The sequence below is a fragment of the Anomaloglossus baeobatrachus genome, chromosome 7, assembly GCF_048569485.1.
Source record: "Anomaloglossus baeobatrachus isolate aAnoBae1 chromosome 7, aAnoBae1.hap1, whole genome shotgun sequence".
Lineage (NCBI taxonomy): Eukaryota > Metazoa > Chordata > Amphibia > Anura > Aromobatidae > Anomaloglossus > Anomaloglossus baeobatrachus.
Window position 1 is genome coordinate 236670883 of NC_134359.1, and position 23036 is coordinate 236693918.

The window sequence follows — 23036 nt, forward strand, 5'->3', positions numbered from 1 at the left end:
CCAGTGTTGAGTGAGTAGTCAACTATTCGTTCTTTCTATGCTGTTAGCGAGTACTGTCCGCTACTCGCATATTCGTTATGAGTAGCGGGCGCAATGTAAGTCACTGGGAAATACTGTAACCCGAAAGCTACTCGCACGAAAAGTACGGCTTTCGGGCTACTCGCTACTTAGCGAGTATTTCCCATTGACTTCCATTTTGCCCGCGACTCGTAACAAACATATATTTTATATTTATCCATTTATATAGCGCTATTAATTCCACAGCGCTTTACATACATCGGCAGCACTGTCCCCATTGGGGCTCACAATATAAATTCCCTCTGTCTTTGGAGTGGGGGAGGAAACTCGTGCAAACACAGGGAGAACATACAAACTCCTTGCAGATGTTGTCCCTGGTGGGATTTGAACCCAGGAACCTAGCACTGCAAGACTGCAGTGCTAACCACTGAGCCGCCGTGCTAACCACTGAGCCACCGTGCTGCCCATATGTGAATGAGTAGCGGACAGTACTCGCTAACAGCATAGCGAGTCCGAATAGTTAACTACTCGCTGATCACTAGTTGCACTGTGAGTAGTGTACAAACAAAAACGATGTTTTCTTCTCACCGACGGTTCTCAAAAAAAATACACTAAATGATGTGAAGGGTGACAAAAGGGCAAATACAAAAATCATAACTATGGCTATACAGTGGAACCCCGGTGTGCGAGTATTTCGCATAACGTGCAAAGCTTGCTGTAAATTTGTAACTCTGTTTACGAGCAATGCTCTGCTGTACTAGCAAAACCTCACAGCACACACTTCCGGTTCCGTACTTTAACCGTGCTCTGACCTGCTCTTACAGTGTATATACACACACACACACTGCTCGCCTTACCTTCCGTTCCATCACCGGCCTTATAGTTCTTGTAGTGCACCGGTACAGGATGTGTATTGGGTAACCATCGCGACATTGGAGGAACTTCCGCTGTCACCCACTACTCCAAGGCAGCGCGCTGACCAATCAGAAGCAAGCAGCTCATGCCTTTGACGTCAGCACTCTGGCAGTGGAAGCTCCGGAATCGGTCGTGATAGTTAACTGATACACATCCTGTACCAGCGAACTAAAAGAACCAGGAGGATGGTGACAGAACGGAAGGGGGGGTATTTGCGGCGTTGTTTGTTTGTGGAATGGCACAATAGGGGACCAGGATAGGACATTGCACAAGTTGTGGAACGAATTTTCTGAGCTTGCATTATTTCCTATGGGAAATCTTGCTTTGCTATACAAGTAACTTGGCTTACAAGCACAGTCCCAGAACGTATTGTTCTCATTAACCAAGGTTACACTGTATAAGAAATCATAATACACATGAGTCATGTACAAGCAGAGGATATGCCCCCTAGGTGGCAGTATGTACAATAATATGAAACATTCAATAAACATTGTCAATACATTTCAGTGGACATCTAATATACAGTGTCCAGGAGTGCTGTAATTCCAGTCTTACGGGCCATTGAGTTAGCAATTTGTTTACATTATCACGTCACTAAACTAAATTGCACCCTCACCCATCCCCTGTAGACTGAGTTCTCGAGGGCAGGGTCCTCTCCCTTCGTGTGTGTGTGTGTGTGTGTGTGTGTGTGTGTGTGTGTATGTATATATATTTCCTCTTGTACCTCGTTTTTTTTTTTTTTGTTTTTTTTTACCAAAATCGCTGCAAAAACTGAAAGAATTGACATGCAACAGTTTTCCAATTCATTCTGGGGGGTGCGCTCCGTGTCTGATATTTTTTTTGAAATCTCAGTACACTTGCTGGTATTGTAAAAAAAAAAACCCCAAAAACCTCAGTTTTTCATTTGTATGAAAGCATCAACAATATAATGTGTGAACATAGCCTTAGAAGTAGAGACAAGCCAACCTGTTGCATTTTGGTTCATCCGGACTTTATGTAAAAATCGGGTTGGGTCCCGGGCTTGATCTGAACCACAATGGAAGTCACTGGGCTGTTTGGGTTTCTGCCCACATGCAGCCAGCCATAAACTGCTCACTTCCAGGGTGGGTTGTGTGTGGGTTTTTGTGTACAGCTGGCTCAGGAGCTGAGCTTGCTCCATAGAAGGCGAATTCCTGCTGTGCTACACAGCTGACATCTGCCTGTAACTACAGTGGCAGAACCACCTGTAGTTGTTGCCTCTTTTTGAAATGTATTTAAACTTTTTTTTTTTTTTTTTGTTTTTTGTTTTTCTTTGTTTTTTTTTTCCTCTTCATTCAGCCCATGGGCAATGGTATAGCTGATGTAAAAAAGGTCTGGCCTAATATTCCTCCTCCAAATGCCCAGACTGCTGCTGTTCCTGTCTGCAATGGCTGTGGAACCCAAGGAAATGTAAAGGAAACAGCAATACTACTTGCTAAGAACTTCTGTAAAGCCTCACAAAAATTTGGTTAGTCTGAGTATGTGATATTTCATCCATGCCTTAAAGATATTTAATGTAGTAAACTTTTGTTTTTTATTCTTGCTGCATTTGTAGGATCCTCGGAGTTGTCGCTGGCCGGACAGATACAGGAAAACCTGCCCCCTATTGGCGTGTTTTGGGACATAGAAAACTGTTCTGTTCCCAGTGGTCGCTCAGCGGTCAGTGTAGTAAAGCGGATTCGTGAGCGACTGTTCAAAGGTCACAGAGAAGCAGAGTTCATCTGTGTTTGTGACATAAGTAAAGAAAATAAAGAAGTTATTGAGGAACTTAACAATTGTCAGGTAAGAAAATAGACTTCTATGTGTAGACTAGCTGTAGTACCTGGTGTTGCCTGGGGTAGTAACTGTCTCTGTCTCTCTCCCAGTCTCTCTGTGTGTGTGTGTGTGTGTGTGTGTGTGTGTGTGTGTCACATAAGCTTCTTATACTATTCATTTTGTTCTTATAGCAACCACTCACAGCTCCTATCTCCCTTGACTTTAATGGAGACAGGTGGTTTGTAGAGTAACTGTTAAGCGCGGGGTTAAATTTTCCTGTCAAAACAGTCTGATGTTCCCTGAGTCACATGCATGAGGCGTCTGCAAGATTTTGTGATTGTAAATGCAATGGTACACACACACACACACACACACACACACACACACACACACACACACACACACACACACACACACACACACACACACACCCTTTACATATTGGGTTGTGATACAGGGCGGTTCTGAGTATTCTAGCAGCAAATGCATTAAGGGTGCACACCAAAGGAAGACATGCACCTGATCGACCATTCCCTCGCAACATTGCATTCTATAGGGCTGCACTTGAATTTTTCTGATGGTCCCATAAAGAATAAATGAAGCGGTGGTGGGGTGGCCGACTTGCCACTACATTTTTGTATCCTTGAATCTACTGATCTGTCCCCAGTGTGCAGTCCCCTGATTAATGAGTTGTCTTGTGGATAAGTTTTAGAACTTGTTTTCACTGGACAAACCTTTTTTTTTTTTTTTTTTTTTTACGAGTCATACATAGGTGGTCCCCTTGCTATACTTGATAATGTAAATGGAGAATGTGTGAATAGCATTTATCAAGTCTTTCCATGGGTTTTCAGTTGTATTTAGGTCTGGACTGTGACTGTACCATTCTCACACACACGCATATGCTTTGATATAAACAATCCATTGGAGCTCTGGCAGTATGTTTGGGGTTGATCGAGAAGGTGAATCTATGCCCCCAATATCAATTCTTTTGCAGCCTCTTTACAGGTTTTCCTCCCAGGATTGCCCTGTATTAGCTTCATCCATCTTCTCATCACCTCTGACTAGCTTCCCTGTCCCTGGTATAGAAATGCTTCCCCCAGTGCATGATGCTTCCACCACTGTGTGACGGTGGGGATGGTGTTTTCGTGGTATTGTGCAGTGTTAGCTTCCTGCCACATGTAGCGCTTGTGCTCTGCATTTAACCCAAAGAGTTCTACCTTGGTGTAATCTGACCAGAGCACCAATCTATTCCCCAGCCCCCCCCCCCCTCCACATGCTAGCTTTGTCTTATACATGGCTGTATGCAAATTGGAACTTCTGATGGCTTGCTTTCAAAAATGCATTTCTTCGTGCCACTCTCCAAAAAGGGCAGACTTGAGGAGTACATGACTAATTAGTTGTCCTATGAACAGACCCCCCCTCCCCCCCCCCCCTCTGTCACCACCTGAGCTTTGAAATCTGCAGCTCCTCCAGAGTGACCATGAGCCTCTTGGCTGCTTCTTATTAGACTCCGTGCTGATGTCAGTTTAGCTGGACGGCCATGACTTTGTAGGTTGCAGTTGTCATACTCTTTCCATGTTTGGCTGATGGATTGAACGGTGCTCCTAGAAAGAGATCTATCTCTAACCCTACTTTACTCTTCTCCACAATTTTATCCTTGACCTGTCTGGTGTGTGCTTTGGTTTCCATGATGCTGTTTGGTGCCTAATGTTCTCACACAAATCTCTGAGGCCTTCATAGAACATCTGTAGTTATACTGAGAATAAATTTCACACAGGTGGATTCAGTTTACTACTTTGTGACTTTTAAAAATGCCACCAGCATTTTTCAATGTGTCTTCATCTTCAGAATCTGTGTGTATACACTGGCATCTATAACTTGCCATGTCCACATAATCTAAGGAATATGACCAAAAGGGAAAAATGAAGAAAAATTACATGACTTCATTATAGTAGAATAAAATCTGGAGGAGCCAAATGGCGCAAATGGTGTATTATACCAGTAGAGCGGAATAAAGGAGGTTTGGAAAAACTCACTTTCAGGAGTTGAGGGTCACAACTACCATTAGAGCATGATGTCAAATCACGTCAGCTGTCGTGTACCCAGTGGATTCAAATAGTAACCGGAGGAAAGAAAGGGTTAATCGTGCTGTCGTGGATATAAGCAGGAGATGAATCCAAGGGTTAATCTTCGTGATTTTTATTATTCCATGTGTTTCACAGTCCAAAATGACTCAATCAGGAATCAAAAACCACTGATGTACTGTGTTGTGAATACATTTTTCAGTTCGGGGCTCCCTCTTGTGGTCCGTGCTGGCGGTTTGTGGAATAAAAGCCACACGCCTGTCAATGACTGGCAGTCAGGTCTCTCAGTTTTGGGTATACAGATGAGTAGTTTTCTCCTGTTACTTGCTGGAGATCAATGGATCTCCTGTGTGTTAAGAACATTCTGAATCCAGCTCTGCTCTCTACCAGAACTCCTCTCAGATAAGTGGTCTTTGTACCTCCTGCTTTTTTTTTCCACTTTCTTGGTGTTTTTTTTTTTCTGCCTTAATACTAATGCTTGATTCCTATTTTGTCTGTGTGGAGTTTTGGTGGAATGGGATCATTCCCTGCTGGGAGTGTCTGTATACTTAGCTCCATGATTTTGCAATGTATTGTTTGTCATGCTTTGTATTAATTCAGTCCCTCATCTGTATTAGTGTTTTGGATCCCAGTAACCTCAGAGTGCTGATTAGTAGGGGAGAGGTGGATTGGTCTCAGAAGTTTTTTTTTTTTTTTTTTTTTTTTTTGTTTTATCAAACGTGCTGGCATTTTTTTAGGTTTTTTTTACGGCTACAGACAGTACTCCTTCCCATCCTTTCCTATAAAGATAGTTTGGGCCTAATCTTTGCTAATCGGTTTTCTGGCTATGTGTTGTGTTTTCTTATATCGCCGTAGTCTTTACATGTGGGGGGCTATCTATATCTTTGGGGACTGCTCCAAGGCAGATTAGCTTTCTTTATATCTCTATCTGTGAGAATATATAGTTCTCCGGCTGTGTCGAGACGACTAGGTCATCGTAGGCTCGTCCCACGGCTACTTCTAGTTGCGTGTCAGGATTAGGTCTGGAGTCTGTAAAGGTTCCAGCCACTCTAGTTACTTTTTGGGTTTCTGCATTATTTATTTATTTATTTATTTATTTTATTTATTTATTTATTTTTTTGATCCTCCTTGGTCCCTGAATTTTAACAGTACTGTTTTTTCATTCCTGATGGAGTCGTTTTGGACTCTGAAACACGTTGAATAATAAAAATCACGAAGATTAACCCTTAGATTAATCTGCTTATATCCCCGGCAGCGCGATTAACCCTTTCTTTCCTCCGGTTACTATATGACTTCATTGTACTAAAGCCATATCTGTCTCTGTTTTGCTTTTGCAGGTTTGTCAGGGGTCTTACACAGTAAACTGCATCTTAATGTCCCATGTGTTGTCTTCTTCCTTGTAAAGTTGAAGACTGGCAGCAGTATTTATAGGGTCTTGTATAGATATAATGCAAAGAGATACCTGGTCCCCTGCTAACCAGTGTAGGGGTATGTACAAATGTTCAGTATTTGCAGAAGAGAAAAAAAATACTGTAGTGTTGACACTGGAAAAAGCTGTTTAAAATGTCGCTTTTATGTGCGTTTTCCATCCCTCCCTCCACTGGAATAGTGCTACTAGTAACAAGCTGTCAGTGCGTGGGCAGTAACCATTCTCTTCAGGTGTCAAAATGATTTTTTTTTTTTTTTTTTTTATATGTCCTTAACAGGTAACTGTTGCCCATATAAATGCCACAGCAAAGAATGCTGCCGATGACAAGCTCAGACAGAGTCTGAGGAGGTTTGCAGACACGCACACGTCTCCAGCAACTGTGGTTTTGGTGTCCAGTAAGTGTAACATTTTACGTTTTTAGATGCTTATATAGCAGTAAGTCAGCAATCCAGACATTTATTTTTATTCCCCCCCCCCTCTCTCTCTCATTAAAAAGCCGATGTCAACTTTGCTCTCGAGATAAGTGACCTGCGGCACCGCCATGGTTTCCATATCATAATTGTTCACAAGAACCAAGCCTCTGAAGCCTTGCTTCACCATGCACATGAGCTCATCCGTTTTGACGAGTTTATTTCAGACCTTCCTCCTAGGCTTCCCTTAAAACCACAGGTACGTTTGTCACATTTGCTTCTGGTGGAAATTATATGCAGTCACATTGTCACAGTGGGGGGGATCATAATTGCACTACAAAATGTACTCTCCCAATTCACCAGTGGCCCTTGCCGTACATCTGTGTGACCATTACTGGGTTTATTGGTGATGTTGACATGTATGGTTGATCATCACTCCAAGAAAATAAACCATTGGGGACCATACTGGAGCAGCAGAGTATACACTGTGTCCACCCATATCCTGTCCACCGCCCTTACCTTGAGAACGGCCGCAGCTATAGGCATAGAAGTGGTGTCTAGGTATAGTAAAGTAGCCATGCGCTACGCAATGAAACCACCTATAGCGCCACCTGGTGGAAAACTACGGAGTTAGCACTTTTTTATCTTGAAAACATAACGAGAGAGAGAGAAAAAAAGTGAATTACAAGTTGTAGGGCATCATGAATTCAATACGAATCGACACCTGGCATACAGAAATGCTATGATTAGAACGTGTAAAACTCACAAGGCTTCGGACATGAAGCGATGCCTCTATGGAGACCTTCCTACAAGTCATTGGGTATGGTGGCTGTGTGGCCTCCACGCTCACCTGACCTGATCCTATTGGACTTCTTTCTGTGAGGTCACATCAAACAGCAGGTGTATGCGACCCCATCCACCAACATTGCAGGACCTACGACAACGTATCACAGATGCTTGTGCAAACGTGTCACCTACCACATTGCACACCGTGCAGCAAGATACAGTATGCTGTCCAGAGTCCAGATGTGCATTGCAGCTGATGGGGGGCCACTTTCAGCATCAAAGTTAAATGAGTGTCATATGCATGACTAGCATTCAATGTTTTAGGGGGGGCATGGGTTTAATTTCATATAGCATTTCTGTATGCAAGGTGTTGCTTTGTATTGAATTGATGATGCCCTGCAACTTTGTAATTCACTTTTTTTCTCTCTCTCGTTCTGTTTTCGAGATAAAAATGCTAACTCTGTTGTTTTCCACCAGGTGGCGCAATAGGTAGTTTCATTGCGTAGCGCATGGCTACTTTACTATACCTAGACACCACTTCTGTGCCTATAGCTGCCGCCGTTCTCAAGTTAATGGCAGTGGACAGGATATGGGTGGACAGGTTGTATAATAGCTGGGAAATATTGGATTGCTGTAGATTACCGCTAGCAGTCTCATAATCAATAAAATGAACAGTGGGCCACCGCTCCATTCTGATGTATGTATTTTTTTTTTTTTCCTGTGCAGCAGTGCCATACTCTATTATATGTATATAACCTGCCAACAAGCAGAGATGCAAAAAGTATCAGCAACCGCCTCCGACGCCTTTCCGATAACTGCGGAGGGAAAGTGATGAGCCTATCGGGCAGCAGTGCCATTCTTCGCTTTATCAATCAAGAAAGTGCAGAACGGGCGCAGAAACGCATGGAGAACGAGGACGTGTTTGGCAATCGGATAGTTGTTTCCTTTGCACCCAAAAACCGAGAGTTAACTGAAGGAAAAAATGCTAACGGCAACAATGGAGACAAGTCTAAGTCTCCCAAAAAAGTGAACAAAAACACCAAGCTGTGCCTCCTCGCTAAAGATCAGCATGACCCACCATCCAACGGCAAAGGCTTTACATACAAGGCTGCTCACGGCTCTAGCAAAAACTCAAATGTGAAAAGTCTGCAGGTAAGCCCTGGCTTGTGGATCATTACTGTTAGTTTCACCAGATGTCTTCTGGTGTGCGACACAACATAAGGACACCAAGATCTAAGTGCCAAAAAGCTGGGGGAACGAAACACCATTGTCCCTGTCCAAGGGGATCTGAAAGCCCTAATGCATTGTATTAGTAGCAGATTGCTTACCCCTCCTGGGCGTTCACGTACATCACAATTGTACCATTATTTCCTCCATCCCAGGAGCTGTGCCAAATGCAGTCCAGAGCATCTACCAGAACAAATGGAAACTCTCAAGAAAATGAAAAGAAGAAAAATGGAGAAAAATTAAATTCTTTGTGTCAAAGTGGCAATTCTGTTTCCAGCCAAGTGTCTGTGACCACAAAAAGTGTTGGAATAGAAGAGAAACCCATTAAAGCTATTCAGAGGTATACCTTTTTATTTTATGGTAAATTGTCCAGTCTGCATTGATACTGTGCATGCCATAATTATGATCTAATGGTCAGTAGTGTGCTGGAATAGATATTGATTAGTTCTCTGCATCCCTAATCTTGTGGTAATGCTGCAAATCTTGTGTGGGTGCAAAGATGGTCGTACGAAGATAAAGTACAGTGTTTTTCTTCATCGTTCCTATGGGAGACCCAGACCATGGGTGTATAGCTTCTGCCTCCGGAAGACACACAAAGTACTACACTAAAAAGTGTAGCCCCTCCCTCCGAGCATATACACCCCCTGGTTAACCAAATATAGCCAGTTCAATGCTTTGTGTTCAGGAGGCACACATCCACACATGCATTCTCATCTGATTTTGATTTTTGGAAAGAGTTTGAAGAAAAGCGGGTCCAAGCCTGGACTCCCGGCATTTCCCTTCTCACCCCACTGTGTCGGCGGTGTTGTTAAGGTTGATTTCAGGGCTGGAGCCTTACATGCCGTGCTCCTTCACCATCCCTCCGGGGCTCTGGCTTGAAGTGGGAGCCAGCACGGTTCTCCCTGCCTTGCAGGAGACCGGTCTCCATCCGCAGCCCTTTCAGGATCCTGCCGGACGGAGCACTCATCCCTCAGGGACCTGGCCCTGCGTCTCACAAGCTAAGTATCTGAGACGTTATTATCGGGGGGGTCCCTTGTACTTTATTGTTGGGGAGAGTGTGCTGTGTATCTATTGTGACATTTCCAGCCGGTTCTCTGGTTTTTACCTGAGAACCGCGCCGATGGTGCCTGCTCGCCGGCCGCATCGTTAAATTTAGGCCCCGGCTTCGCCTGAGGCCTAGTTTCGTTTTCACTGCCCCTGCATGCCAATCATGCAGAGGGACAGTGCGGCTCCGCCCAGCGACTGTTCAGCACTGGGGAGGGACACTCCTCTCTAAGGAAATATTCCCTCCCCTGTATATCCCCTTGGCCCTCCGATCCCGCTCTTAGAGTTGGCCCCGCCCCCTCTCCTCGCTCCGGCGCCATTTTATCAGCGTTCTCATGCATGTCTGCATAACCACATTGTGACAGCGATCGGCGCTGGCCATCTCTCTGGGGGTCCGGGCTGTGGGATCTGGAGGGCACAGAGATGTCTCTATGTCAAACGGTCTGGCAAGCCACAACCTCCGGTTGTGGACCTGCTTATATACACTGTTTATATACTCTGCTGGGGGTCATTCTGGCCAAAGCCCCCACTTCAGCAGCATGTCTCACATCAGAGCAAGGCTGCAAGGCTGTACTTAATATGCACTGCTGTAGGCTCGTACTGCCTGTACCGAGCACATAACCACATTGTGATGCCTGCTCTAACATAGTGGTGCCTCAGCCTGGAGGCTCATCCCCAGTGGTCCCTCCGGCTGCTCCGGCTCCGGTGGCTGAACCCCTGGCTTGGGTAGAATCCCTCTCTCCAGGGGACAGCTGTCCCGGACACTGCTGAGCATGCATCAGCCCCCTTCTCAGGGCGCTTCTGCTGCTACGGCTCGCTCAGCAAAGCTCACAGAGGATTCTTCATCTGGTCTCAGACCCCGTCCTCCTAAAATGGAGATGCAGGATCCCCTTTCCTTCCTCGTCCCGCGGCTCTGGTTCACGAGCTGACTCGCAGGACAAGGAGGATGCCTTTACTGGGGGCTCGGACGCTACTCCATGTACCCCATTGATCTGTCCGAAAGTGACGCAGATGCTAATGATTTGATTGCGTCCATTATATTTGTACTGGACCTCAATCCGCCTGTATCAGGGGAGCACCCCTCTCTGGCAGAAAAGCATCAGTATACCTTGCCTAAGAGAACAAGGAGCGTGTTCCTTTTCCACTCCAGTTTTTCAGGCCACTGTGACCAAGCCCAGAGCCTGTCCTGACAGACGCTTCCCAAAGCGTGGTTCTGATGACCGTTTTCCGTTTCCCCCAGAGGTGGTCAAGGAGTGAGCTCATTCACCAAAGGTAGACCCTCCGGTGTCTAGACTCTCAGCCTGGAAAGTTGTATCAGTGGCTGATGGCAACTCCCTTAAGGATTCCACTGTCCGCCATCTGTATATGAGGCGGCAGGGGCCTCGTTCTCCCCATCTTTTGCAGCAGTGTGGGCTTCAGAGCCATCTCTGCTTCTCTAGAGGAGATGCATTCCCTCACCAGGGACTCTATGCCCGAGATGGTTGCCTTAATTTCCAGGTCTTCAGCCTTTTTCATCCTATGCCATGTCTGCCATACTGGAGGCTCCGCACTGCGGTGGCTTCGGCCAATTCTCTCGCTATCCACAGGATCCTGTGGCTTCGAGAGTGGAAGGCAGGCGCTTCTTCAAAGAAGTACCTTGCTGGGCTCCCATTTGCTGGACCCAGGCTGTTCGGTGAACAACTGGATGAAATTATTCAGGAAGCTACTGGCGGGAAGAGTACTTCCATGCCAAAACCAGGAACCTGTACAGGGCAGGAACCAGTCGAGGTTTCGTTCCTTTAGTTCCTCTAACTGGTCGTCCTCTAAGCCCTTGGCCTCGTCCACTAACTCAGCCAAGGACCAAAAACCCAACTGGCGCACGAAGCCGCGTCCTCAGAAGACCGCAGGAGCTGCTGCCACTGAGGCAGCCTCCTCCTTGACTATCTGGCCGCGCCAGCAACGTCCTTGGTCGGTGGTAGGCTCTCCCGCTTGGCGACATGTGGTTTCAACACGTCTCCGATCAGTGGGTGCGGGATATCATCTCCCACGGCTACAGGATAGAATTCTATCCAGCCCGCCAAACAGATTTTTTTCTGTCAACTCCCCTCTGCTCCAAGGCCGCCGCCTTCTCTCAGGCCGTGGCATCCTTGCAGGCCAACGGAGTAATTGTACCGGTTCCCGCCTGGGAACGGTTCAGAGGTTTCTACTCAAATCTCTACCTAGTCCCCTAAAGGGACGGTTCCTTCCGGCCCATCCTGGATCTCAGGCTTCTCAACAAGCATGTTCAGGTGCGGCTTTTTCGCATGGAGTCTCTCCGATCAGTCATTGCCCAATGACCCAAGGAGATTCCTTGCATCCTCGACATCAGAGATGTCTATCTGCATGTGCCAATTGCAGTTTCACAAGTGGTTGCGGTTCTGCACCTCCAAGGGTTGGCATCCCTTTTCCTGGACGGCCTTCTAGTCAAGGCTTCATCCTGTGCAGACAGTCAGCGGAGTGCCTCGCTCACTCTCGCCACTCTAGTCCAATTCGGGTGGCTTGTCATTCTGCCCAAGTCCACTCTGACTCCGACCCAGAAGTTCACGTACCTAGGGATGCGATTCGAGACTCTGCCGGCACTTGTGAAGCTGCCTTTAGTCAAACAGCAGTCCCTCTACTAGCGGTGCACTCTTTGCTGAGGCCCCGCCGTCATTCCATCAGGCACCTAATGCAGGTGCTGGGTCAGATGGTGGCGTCAATGGAAGCGGTTCCCTTGCCCAGTTCCATCTGCGTCCTGCAGCTGGACATTCTCCGCTGTTGGGACAAGCGGACTTCCTTCTTGCACAGGTTAGTGGCTCTGTCGCCACATACCGGGGACTTCCTTCAGTGGTGGCTTCGGCCCCTCTCTCTTCAGGGACACTCCTTCCTGGCCCCGTCCTGGGTGATCCGCACCACGGATGCCAGTCTATCCGGCTGGGGAGCGGTATATCTCTACCACAGAGCGCAGGGCACTTGGACTCCGTCCGAATCAGCCCTCTCGATCACTGTGCTGGAAATCAGAGCTGTGCTTCTAGCTCTCTTGGCCTTTCACCACCTGTTGGCGGGCAAGAACATTCGATTCCAGTCAGACAACGCCACAGCGGTTGCCTACATTAACACCAGGGCGTGACACTCAGCCGCCTGGCACTGTTGGTATCCTTCAGTGGACGGAGGATTCCAGGTCCACCACAACCCAGGCGTGGAAAACTGGGAGGCAGATTGTCTCAGCCGTCAAACCGTGGACAGCGGCGAGTGGGCTCTGCATCCGGCAGTGTTTCGGTTAATCTGCCGCAAGTGGGGCACTCGGAAGTGGATCTTCTCTCCCACGATCCTCAGGGCTTTGCAGCAGACGTGCTGGTTCAAGATTGGTCCCAGTTTCGTCTGTCTTGCGCGGTTCCCCCTCTAGCTCTTGCCCAGAGTCCTGCGCAAGTTCAGAATGGGGGGCCGTCGGGTCATTCTCATTGCCAGACTGGCCCAGGCGAGCTTGGTACCCTGACCTGTGGCATCTCCCGGACCGTCCAGACCTTCCTTCTCTCACAAGGTCCGTCTTTCCGCCAGAATTATGCGGCTCTCAGATTGACGGCGTGGCTCTTTAGTCCTGGATCTTGACGACTTCTGGTATCCCTCCTGAAGTCATCTCCACTATGACTCGGGCTCGGAAGTATTCCTTGGCCAAAATCTATCACCGGACCTGGAGAATTTTCCTGTCCTGGTGTCGCCCTTCCGGCCATGCTTCTTGGCCTTTTTTCCTCGCCGACCCTCCTGTCCTTTCTACAATCCGGTCTGCAGCTAGGATTATCCCTCAATTCCCTCAAGGGACAGGTCTCGGCTCTGCCAGTGTGTTTCCAGCGGCGTATTGCCCGGCTGGCTCAGGTGCGCTCCTTCATACAGGGCGCATCTCACATCATTCCGCCTTACCGGCGGCCTTTGGATCCCTGGGACCTTAATCTGGTCCTCACAGCTTCCAGAAACCCCCTTTTGAGCCTCTTAGGGAGGTTTCTTTGTCTCGTCTTTCACAGAAAGTGGTCTTCCTAGTGGCCATAACTTCCCTCGGGAGAGTCTCTGATTTGGCTGCACTCTCTTCGGAGTCACCTCTTTTTGGTTTTTCATCAAAACAAGGTGGTTCTCCGTCTGACTCCGGACTTCCTCCCTAAGGTGGTTTCTCCTTCCACCTTAACCAGGACATTTCCCTACCTTCCTTTTGTCCGGCTCCTGTTCATCGCTTTGAAAAAGCGTTGCATATCCTGGATCTGGTGCGGGCGCTCCGGATCTATGTGTCTCGCACCGCTGTTCTTAGGCGGTGCACCTCTCTTTTTGTGCTGACCACAGGTCGGCGTAAGGGCCACTCGGCTCTAAGCCGACCCTATCTCGTTGGATTATGTCGGCCATTTTCGATGCCTACCAGTGTACTCAAGTGCCTCCCCCGCCGGGGGATCAAGGCACACTCGACCAGAGCGGTCGGTGCCTCTTGGGTTTCAGGCACCAGGCTACGGCTCAGCAGGTCTGTCAGACTGCCACTTGGACTAGTCTGCATGCCTTTTCGAAGCACTACAAGTGCATGCTCATGCTTCGGCAGATGCGAGCTTGGGCAGACGCACCCTTCTGGCGGCTGTCGCCCATTTGCGAAGTTAGGTTTCGCCTACTTCTCAGTTTTCTGTTTATTCCCACCCATGGACTGCTTTGAGACGTCCCATGGTCTGGGTCTCCCATAGGAACGATGAAGAAAAAAAGAGAATTTTGTTTACTTACCGTAAATTCTTTTTCTTATAGTTCCGTAATGGGAGACCCAGACCATGGGTGTATAGCTTCTGCCTCCGGAGGACACACAAAGGACTACACTAAAAAGTGTAGCCCTTCCCTCTGAGCATATACACCCCCTGGTTAACCAAATATAGCCAGTTTAGTGCAAAAGCTGAAGGAGAGTAGCCACCCACAAGTAGAGAGCAAGAACCGAAACAACCGGAGCCTCTGTCTACAACAACAGCCGGTGATAACACGCAGAACAAGAAACTGCCAACAGGCAACAGGGAGGGTGCTGGGTCTCCCATTACGGAACTATAAGAAAAAGAATTTACGGTAAGTAAACAAAATTCTCTATTTCAAGCACTTTAAAACTGATAGGCTTGAGGATTGGCTGTTCTGAAATAACCCATCAGATCAATGGGGGTTTAAAGGGAACCTGCCAGCAGAAACTTTGCACTAAACATAAGGTTCCCCCTCTGCAGCTCCTGGGCTGCGTTCTAGCAATGTTCCTGTTGTTCTTGTGCCCCCTTTCTGACCAAAATAAAGACTTTATAAAGTGGTACCTTTTTGTATGCAGATACTGTAAATGGTACACAGGGGCGGGCTGCCTGGTGTCCGTTATTCTGCCTCCTGCCGCTTTAGGCCGTCCCCCATCGCTCATTTCCATAGCTGTGGACGCCGCCCAGTGCTCCAGAGGTCCCCGCACATGCCCAGTGCCTATCTCTCGTGGATGAGCACTGTGCCCAGTGTCACCGCAGGTGACGTGTGCGCAGGCTTTAGATTATGGGCGGCACTTTGATTTTCATTACCAAGTAACCGCCCATAATCGCGTGACCGCGCTTTCCCCCTCTGCCTCCTTCACGTGAGTTTGCGACGTCACGCCAGTCTCCTACCCAATCGACGCTGGCTTATGTCTCTCAGCCTTTGGACCAAACGAGGTAGCAGAATGTGAGCTCAGCAGCTGTGCCCACTTCCTGTTTGGTCTACAGTCCAGGAGGAGGAAACCAGCGCTGATTGGACGTGGTGCTCGCGTGACGTCTCAACCCTACTTGAGCCTGGACGCTGCTGGAGGGGTGCTGACACGGGTGGCAAGTAAGTTATTATTTTCTTTATCGTTCCTTATGGGAGACCCAAACCATGGGTGTATAGCTACTGCCTCCGGAGGACACACAAAGTACTACACTCAAACGTGTAGCTCCTCCCTCCGGCTATATACACCCCCTGGATGACAATCTACCCAGTTCAATGCTTTGTGTTTCAGGAGGTCACACACACTTGCATTCTCTGATATTTTTTTCATTTTTATTTTTAAAGATTTGGAAGAAAAGCGGGTCCAGTCTGGACTCCCGGCATGTCCCTTCACGCCCCACTCTGCGGGGTGCTGTTAAGGTTGACTTTAATAAGGCTGGAGCCTTCACATGCCGAGCTCCTTCGCATCCTCTGTCGAGGCTCTGTTTGAAGTGGGAGCCATCACGGTCCTCTCTGCTTGCAGGAGGCCGGCTCCATCCGCAGCCCTGTCTGGTCCCTGCTGGAAGGAGCGTTTACCCCCCTCTCCAGGGACATGGCCCTGCGTCTCAAGAGCTAAGTATTGAGACGTTTTTCAGGGGTCCCGGGTACTTTTATTTGGGGGACAGTATGTGTTGTAACTTTACTGTAAATTTCGGCCGGTTCTGGGAGTTTCCTCTGAGAACCGCGCCGAAGGTGCCTGCTGCTCGGCCGCGTTTTGAAATCTAGGCCCCGGCTTCAGTTTGGGCCTAGTTTCGTTTTCGGCTCCCTGCATGTTTTGCATACGGCGCCGCCCACCGCCCGGCCAGCAGAGGGGAGGACTCTCCTCTCTGGGGAGATGTGCCCTCCCCTGTACCTCGTCCTGTATCTCTCTGCCCTCCGTTTCCCGCTCCTGGGCTTATACACGCCCCCCCCCTCCTCCTCCCAGCGCCATTTTCTCAGCGTTCTTACACTGGACGGCGCTGGGAGCTGCAGCTGTTGCTGTTTTGGGAAAGCTGTCGCTTCATTAGGACTTGGAGCTGTGGAATCCGGAGGGCACATAGAGAGTGGTGTGGTAAGCCGCAACCTCTGGTTGTGGGCTTTTTATATACACTTTCAGGCATTCTACAGGAGTGTTTTATTGCTGCAGAGCCCCCCCATCAGCAGCATGTCTGTCACCCGGAGCATGGCTGCAAACATGTATGCTTTTTGCACTGCATGTAAGCGCATTCTGCCAGAGCCGAGCACATTCCCACATTGTGATGCCTGTGCTAACATGGTTGTGTCTCAGCCTGGAGCCTCCGCAGGGGTCCCTCCGGCTGCTCCGGCCCCGGTGGCTGAACCCCCGGCTTGGGTAGCATCCTTTTCACAAGCTATTTCCAAGTCTTTTGCCGACTCCATGGGGCAGCTGTCCCGGACACTGCTGTCTATGCATCAGCCCCCCCCTCAGGGTGTCTCTGCTGCTCAAAGCTCTGCGGAGCCCTCAGAGCATGTTCTAGGTCCCAGTCCCCCTAAACGGAGACGCAGGGACCCTTCTCCTCCCTCGTCCCACGGCTCTGATTCACGTGCCGACGTGCAGGGCGAGGAGGATTCGTTTACTGTGGGCTCAGACGCTACTTCTATGTACCCCATTGATTTGTCTGAGGGTGATGCGGATGTTAGTGACTTGATTGCGTCCATTAACTCCGTTCTGAACCTCAACCCACCAGAGTCAGAGGAACAAACCTCTCTGGTAGAGATTCACCAGTTTACCTCTCCTAAGAAAGCTAAAAGTATGTTTTTTAACCACTCCAGCTTTCAGACCACTGTTAACAAGCCCAGGGCCTGTCCTGACAAACGCTTTCTGAAGCGTAGTTCAGATGACAGTTTTCCTTTTCCACCAGAGGTGGTTAAGGAATGGGCCCAGTCCCCAAAGGTGGACCCTCCGGTGTCCAGAATCTCAGCCCGCACAGTCGTAGCTGTGGCTGATGGCACTTCTCTTAAAAATCCCACTGACCGCCAGGTTGACCTTCTGGGCAAGTCTGTATATGAGGCGGCAGGAGCCTCGTTCTCCCCGTCTTTTGCGGCAGTATGGGCTCTTAAGGCAGTCTCTGCCTCTCTGGCGGAGATGCATTCACTCACCAGGGACTCTATTCCTGAGATGGATGCCTTAACTTCTCAAGCTTCGGCTTTTGCATCCTACGCCATGTCTGCCATCCTGGAGGCTTCTCACCGCACGGCGGTGGCCTCCGCTAACTCCCTCGCGATCCGCAGGATCTTGTGGCTTCGAGAGTGGAAAGCAGACGCTTCCTCTAAGAAGTACCTTGCGAGTCTCCCTTTTGCTGGGTCCCGGCTGTTTGGAGAACAGCTGGATGACATAATTAAGGAAGCTACTGGCGGAAAGAGTACTTCCTTGCCGCAAACTAAGGCCAGGAAACCGGTCCAGAGCAGGAACCAATCGAATTTTCGTTCCTTTCGTTCCTCTAACTGGTCAGCCTCTAAGCCCTCGACCTCGTCCACTTCCGCAGCCAAGGATCGTAAACCCAACTGGCGCGCAAAGCCGCGTCCTCAAAAGGCCGGAGGAGCCGCTGCCACTAAGGCAGCCTCCTCTTGACTATCTGGCTACGCCAGCAACATCCTTGGTCGGTGGCAGGCTCTCCCACTTTGGCGACGTGTGGTTTCAACACGTCTCCGATCAGTGGGTGCGGGATATCATCTCCCACGGCTACAGGATAGAATTTTCTTCCAGCCCGCCAAACAGATTTTTTCTGTCCACCCCCCCCCCCCCCCCCCCCCTGCTCCAAAGCCGCCGCCTTCTCTCAGGCCGTGGCATCCCTGCAGGCCAACGGTGTAATTGTTCCGGTTCCCGCCCGGGAACGGTTCAGCGGTTTCTACTCAAACCTCTTTCTAGTCCCCAGAAAGGACGGTTCCTTCCGGCCCATCCTGGATCTCAAGCTTCTCAACAAGCACGTTCAGGTGCGGCACTTTCGCATGGAATCTCTGAGATCGGTCATTGCCTCAATGACCCAAGGAGATTTTCTGGCATCCATCGACATCAGAGATGCCTATCTGCATGTTCCTATTGCGGTTTCGCACCAGCGTTGGCTACGCTTTGCAATCGGAGAGGAACATTTCCAATTCGTGGCTCTCCCCTTCGGCCTAGCCACGGCCCCTCGAGTATTCACCAAGGTCATGGCAGCAGTGGTTGCGGTCCTGCACCTCCAGGGGTTGGCAGTGATTCCTTACCTGGACGACCTTCTAGTCAAGGCCTCATCCAGTGTAGACTGCCAGCGGAGTGTCTCGCTCACTCTCGCCACTCTAGTCCTGTTCGGGTGGCTTGTCAATTTGCCCAAGTCCACTCTGATTCCAACCCAGAAACTCGAGTACCTAGGGATGCAATTCGAGACTCTGCCGGCACTTGTGAAGCTGCCCTTAGTCAAACAGCAGTCTCTTCGCCTGGCGGTACGCTCTCTGCTGAGGCACCGCCGTCATTCCATCAGACACCTCATGCGAGTGCTGGGTCAGATGGTGGCGTCAATGGAAGCGGTTCCCTTTGCTCAGTTCCATCTGCGTCCCCTGCAGCTGGACATCCTCCGCTGTTGGGACAAGCGGATCTCTTCCTTGCACAGGCTGGTGGCTCTGTCGCCACAAACCAGGAGCTCTCTTCAGTGGTGGCTTCGGCCCCTCTCTCTGTCACAGGGACGCCCCTTCCTGACTCCGTCCTGGGTAATCCTCACCACGGATGCCAGTCTCTCCGGTTGGGGAGCAGTATTTCTCCATCACCGAGCACAGGGCACTTGGACTCCGTCCGAATCAGCCCTCTCAATCAATGTGCTGGAGATCAGAGCTGTGTTTCTAGCTCTCCTAGCCTTTCACCACCTGTTGGTGGGCAAGCAAATCAGAGTCCAGTCAGACAACGCGACAGCGGTTGCCTACATCAATCACCAGGGCGGGACTCACAGCCGTCTGGCGATGCTGGAGGTTCAACGAATCCTCCAGTGGACGGAGGACTCGAAGTCCACCATATCTGCAGTCCACATCCCAGGCGTAGAAAACTGGGAGGCCGATTATCTCAGCCGTCAAACCGTAGACGGCGGCGAGTGGGCCCTGCATCCGTCAGTGTTCAAATCACTCTGCCGCAAGTGGGGCACTCCAGAGGTAGATCTAATGGCATCCCGGCACAACAACAAGGTTCCGGTTTACGTGGCTCGCTCCCACGATCCTCAAGCCTTCGCAGCAGACGCACTGGTTCAAGATTGGTCTCAGTTCCATCTGGCCTATGTGTTTCCCCCTCTAGCGCTCTTGCCCAGGGTTCTGCGCAAGATCAGAATGGAGGGCCGTCGAGTCATGCTCATTGCTCCGGACTGGCCCAGGCGAGCGTGGTACCCAGACCTGCTCCGTCTGTCCGTAGAGGTGCCGTGGCGTCTCCCGGACCGCCCAGACCTTCTCTCTCAAGGTCCGTTCTTCCGCCAGAATTCTGCGGCTCTCAGATTGACGGCGTGGCTCTTGAGTCCTGGATCCTGACGGCTTCAGGCATTCCCTCTGAGGTCATCTCCACCATGACTCAGGCTCGGAAGTCTTCCTCGGCCAAGATTTACCACAGGACCTGGAAAATTTTCCTATCCTGGTGTCGTTCGTCCGGCCATGCCCCTTGGCCGTTCTCCTTGCCGACCATCCTGTCTTTTCTACAGTCCGGTCTACAGCTAGGACTGTCCCTCAATTCCCTCAAGGGACAGGTGTCGGCTCTGTCGGTATTGTTCCAGCGGCGTATCGCCCGACTGGCTCAGGTGCGCACCTTCATGCAGGGCGCATCTCACATCATTCCTCCTTACCGGCGGCCCTTGGATCCCTGGGACCTTAATCTGGTCCTCACGGCCTTACAGAAACCCCCCTTTGAGCCTCTCAGGGAAGTTCCCTTGTCTAGACTTTCACAGAAAGTTGTTTTTCTAGTAGCCATAACTTCTCTCAGGAGAGTTTCGGATTTGGCTGCGCTCTCTTCAGAATCCCCCTTTTTGGTGTTTCACCAAGACAAGGTGGTTCTTCGTCCGACTCCGGACTTTCTCCCTAAGGTGGTGTCTCCTTTCCACCTTAACCAGGACATTTCATTGCCTTCTCTTTGTCCGGCCCCGGTGCATCGCTTTGAGAAGGCGTTGCACTCCTTAGATTTGGTGCGGGCGCTCCGAATCTGTGTCACGCACCGCTGTTTTTCGGCGCTGCACATCTTTTTGTGCTAACCACTGGTCAGCGCAAGGGTCTCGCTGCTTCTAAACAGACTCTAGCTCGTTGGATCAGGTCGGCTATCTCCGATGCCTACCAGTGTTCTCAGGTGCCTCCCCCGCCGGGGATTAAGGCGCACTCGACCAGAGCTGTCGGTGCCTCCTGGGCTTTCAGGCACCAGGCTACGGCTCAGCAGGTTTGTCAGGCTGCCACATGGTCCAGTCTGCACACTTTTTCGAAGCACTACCAGGTGCATGCTCATGCTTCGGCAGATGCGAGCTTGGGCAGACGCATTCTTCAGGCGGCTGTCGCAAATTTGTGAAGTTAGGTTTTGCCTACTTCTCAGTTTGGTTTATTTCCCGCCCATGGACTGCTTTGGAACGTCCCATGGTTTGGGTCTCCCATAAGGAACGATAAAGAAAAAGAGAATTTTGTTTACTTACCGTAAATTCTTTTTCTTATAGTTCCGACATGGGAGACCCAGCACCCTCCCTGTTGCCTGTTGGCAGTTTTTTGTTCCGTGTGTCTCACCGGCTGTTGTTAGTAGACAGAGTTCTGGTCTTTCCGAGTTTTACTCTTTCTCTACTTATGGGTGGATGTCCTCCTTCAGCTTTTGCACTGAACTGGGTAGATTGTCATCCAGGGGGTGTATATAGCCGGAGGGAGGAGCTACACGTTTGAGTGTAGTACTTTGTGTGTCCTCCGGAGGCAGTAGCTATACACCCATGGTTTGGGTCTCCCATGTCGGAACTATAAGAAAAAGAATTTACGGTAAGTAAACAAAATTCTCTTTTTTACCTTGGAGAAACGTGGAATAAGAGGGGGTTGTCCTAGTAGTTGACACCCCCTTTCCAAAACTTCTATTGTGACATTCAAAGTGCAATATGTGAGTTGCCTATTTATTATTTATTATGTATTACTATATTTTTTTTAATTTATTTTCCTCTAAAATAGTCATAAAAATCCATCCTTGACATACTTCCAATTCTGCTCTGATTACTTCTGTCATTTAGGCGGGATGTACCAATTATGGGATCCATTTCTGCATCTCCTGTGGAGAAACCAGAGAGGGATGAATCATCCTTTCAAATAAGCAATCCATCGGCTTTCAGCAGACTGGCAGGATCTCGGCAACTTAGCCCTGTAAGGTCCCAGAGTGGATGGTCTTCAAGGTAAAACTTAATTTATGGGTCTGTAATAAATTGCCATGTATCTTGTCAAATGCATATTTATTGTTGTTGTTCTCTCCTAAGGAGTTTGTCCCCGAATCTTTCCAACTGTTCATCTCCACTGCCGACAACTAACCAGATTGGTGCTACTGATCTATCAGCTGATCCGTTTGCAAATGGTGCTGAGATTCAGATTGGTAATCTGGATTATCGACGGTCCAGGAAGGTTCTTCTGCAAACTTTACGTGAGATATTTTCTAGACATGGAAAGGTAAGTACCTATTTGAGGCTTTTAAGTATAATCACTTTACGATTTATCTCTCCTGACTTGGAGCTACCATGGGCTACTCGTCGCAACAATTCTGATTCCAGCAAAGTCATATTGACTGTGCAGTTCCTTCTCCAACTGTCTGAACCCCAGTAGCACTATAGCCCGAACTTTTCTTCTATGAAACACTTTTTTTTTCTAAAATTTTTGAAGTAATTTAATTTTTAATCTGTTTTTTTTGTCCTGTGACTATAAACCAAATACAGTGGAACCTTGGTTTATGAGAACAATCCATTCTGGGAGTGTGCTTGTAAACCAAGATACTCGTATAGCAAAGCAAGATTTCCCATAGGAAAAAAATTGAAATTCAGACAATTCGTTCCACAGCTTGTAGCGATGTCCCATCCTAGTCCTCTGTTGTGTCAACACACAAACACGCACATATTATGCTCACCTATCCTCCGTTACCTCGGCAGCCTCTTCCCTGGTTCTTGCAGTCCGCAGGCATGTGGATCTGGTAACAGTTGCGACCAATGCAGGGGCTGCCACTGTCAGTGCTTCAGCAGCTGACTTCATTGGCATGAGCCGCTTGCCTCTGGTCAGCGCGCTGCCTGTGGGGGGTGTGCAGAGACAGCGGCAGCCCCTGCATTGGCCGCAATCGTTAAAGGATCCACGGACTCTGATGCCAACTTAAACAGCAGAGTAAAAGTCCATTTTAATAAACAGGACACAAATCGGGTGACACCTGCTGGACAACTTCTGAATGCAGCCATGACAGTGGTTGTAGCAGGGATTGTTTGGCTTCAAGAACCAGGGAAGAGGCCGCCGAGGGAACGGAAGATAGGTGTGCATAATGTGTTTGTGTGGACTGCAAGAGCGGGTCAGAGCGCGATGAAAGTAGATGAGTATATTTGCTCGTACAGCAAAGCATTGCTCGTAAACGGAGTTACAAATTTCCAGCAAGCTTTGCTCTTATAGTGAAAACTCTCACAC

At 49.2% G+C, this 23036-nt stretch overlaps 1 protein-coding gene across 6 annotated transcripts in view; it reads left to right on the forward strand.

The window, feature by feature from the left end:
- Positions 1-23036, forward strand: part of MARF1 (meiosis regulator and mRNA stability factor 1) — a 154138-nt gene that overhangs the window by 57029 nt on the left and 74073 nt on the right. For all 6 annotated transcript variants that reach the window (XM_075317965.1, XM_075317967.1, XM_075317964.1 and 3 more), the window contains exons 4-11: positions 2251-2419; positions 2507-2733; positions 6497-6614; positions 6716-6888; positions 8142-8567; positions 8798-8982; positions 21620-21778; positions 21860-22046. In XM_075317965.1, the coding sequence (XP_075174080.1) occupies positions 2251-2419; positions 2507-2733; positions 6497-6614; positions 6716-6888; positions 8142-8567; positions 8798-8982; positions 21620-21778; positions 21860-22046 (1644 nt within the window). The remainder of the gene's footprint in view (positions 1-2250; positions 2420-2506; positions 2734-6496; positions 6615-6715; positions 6889-8141; positions 8568-8797; positions 8983-21619; positions 21779-21859; positions 22047-23036) is intronic.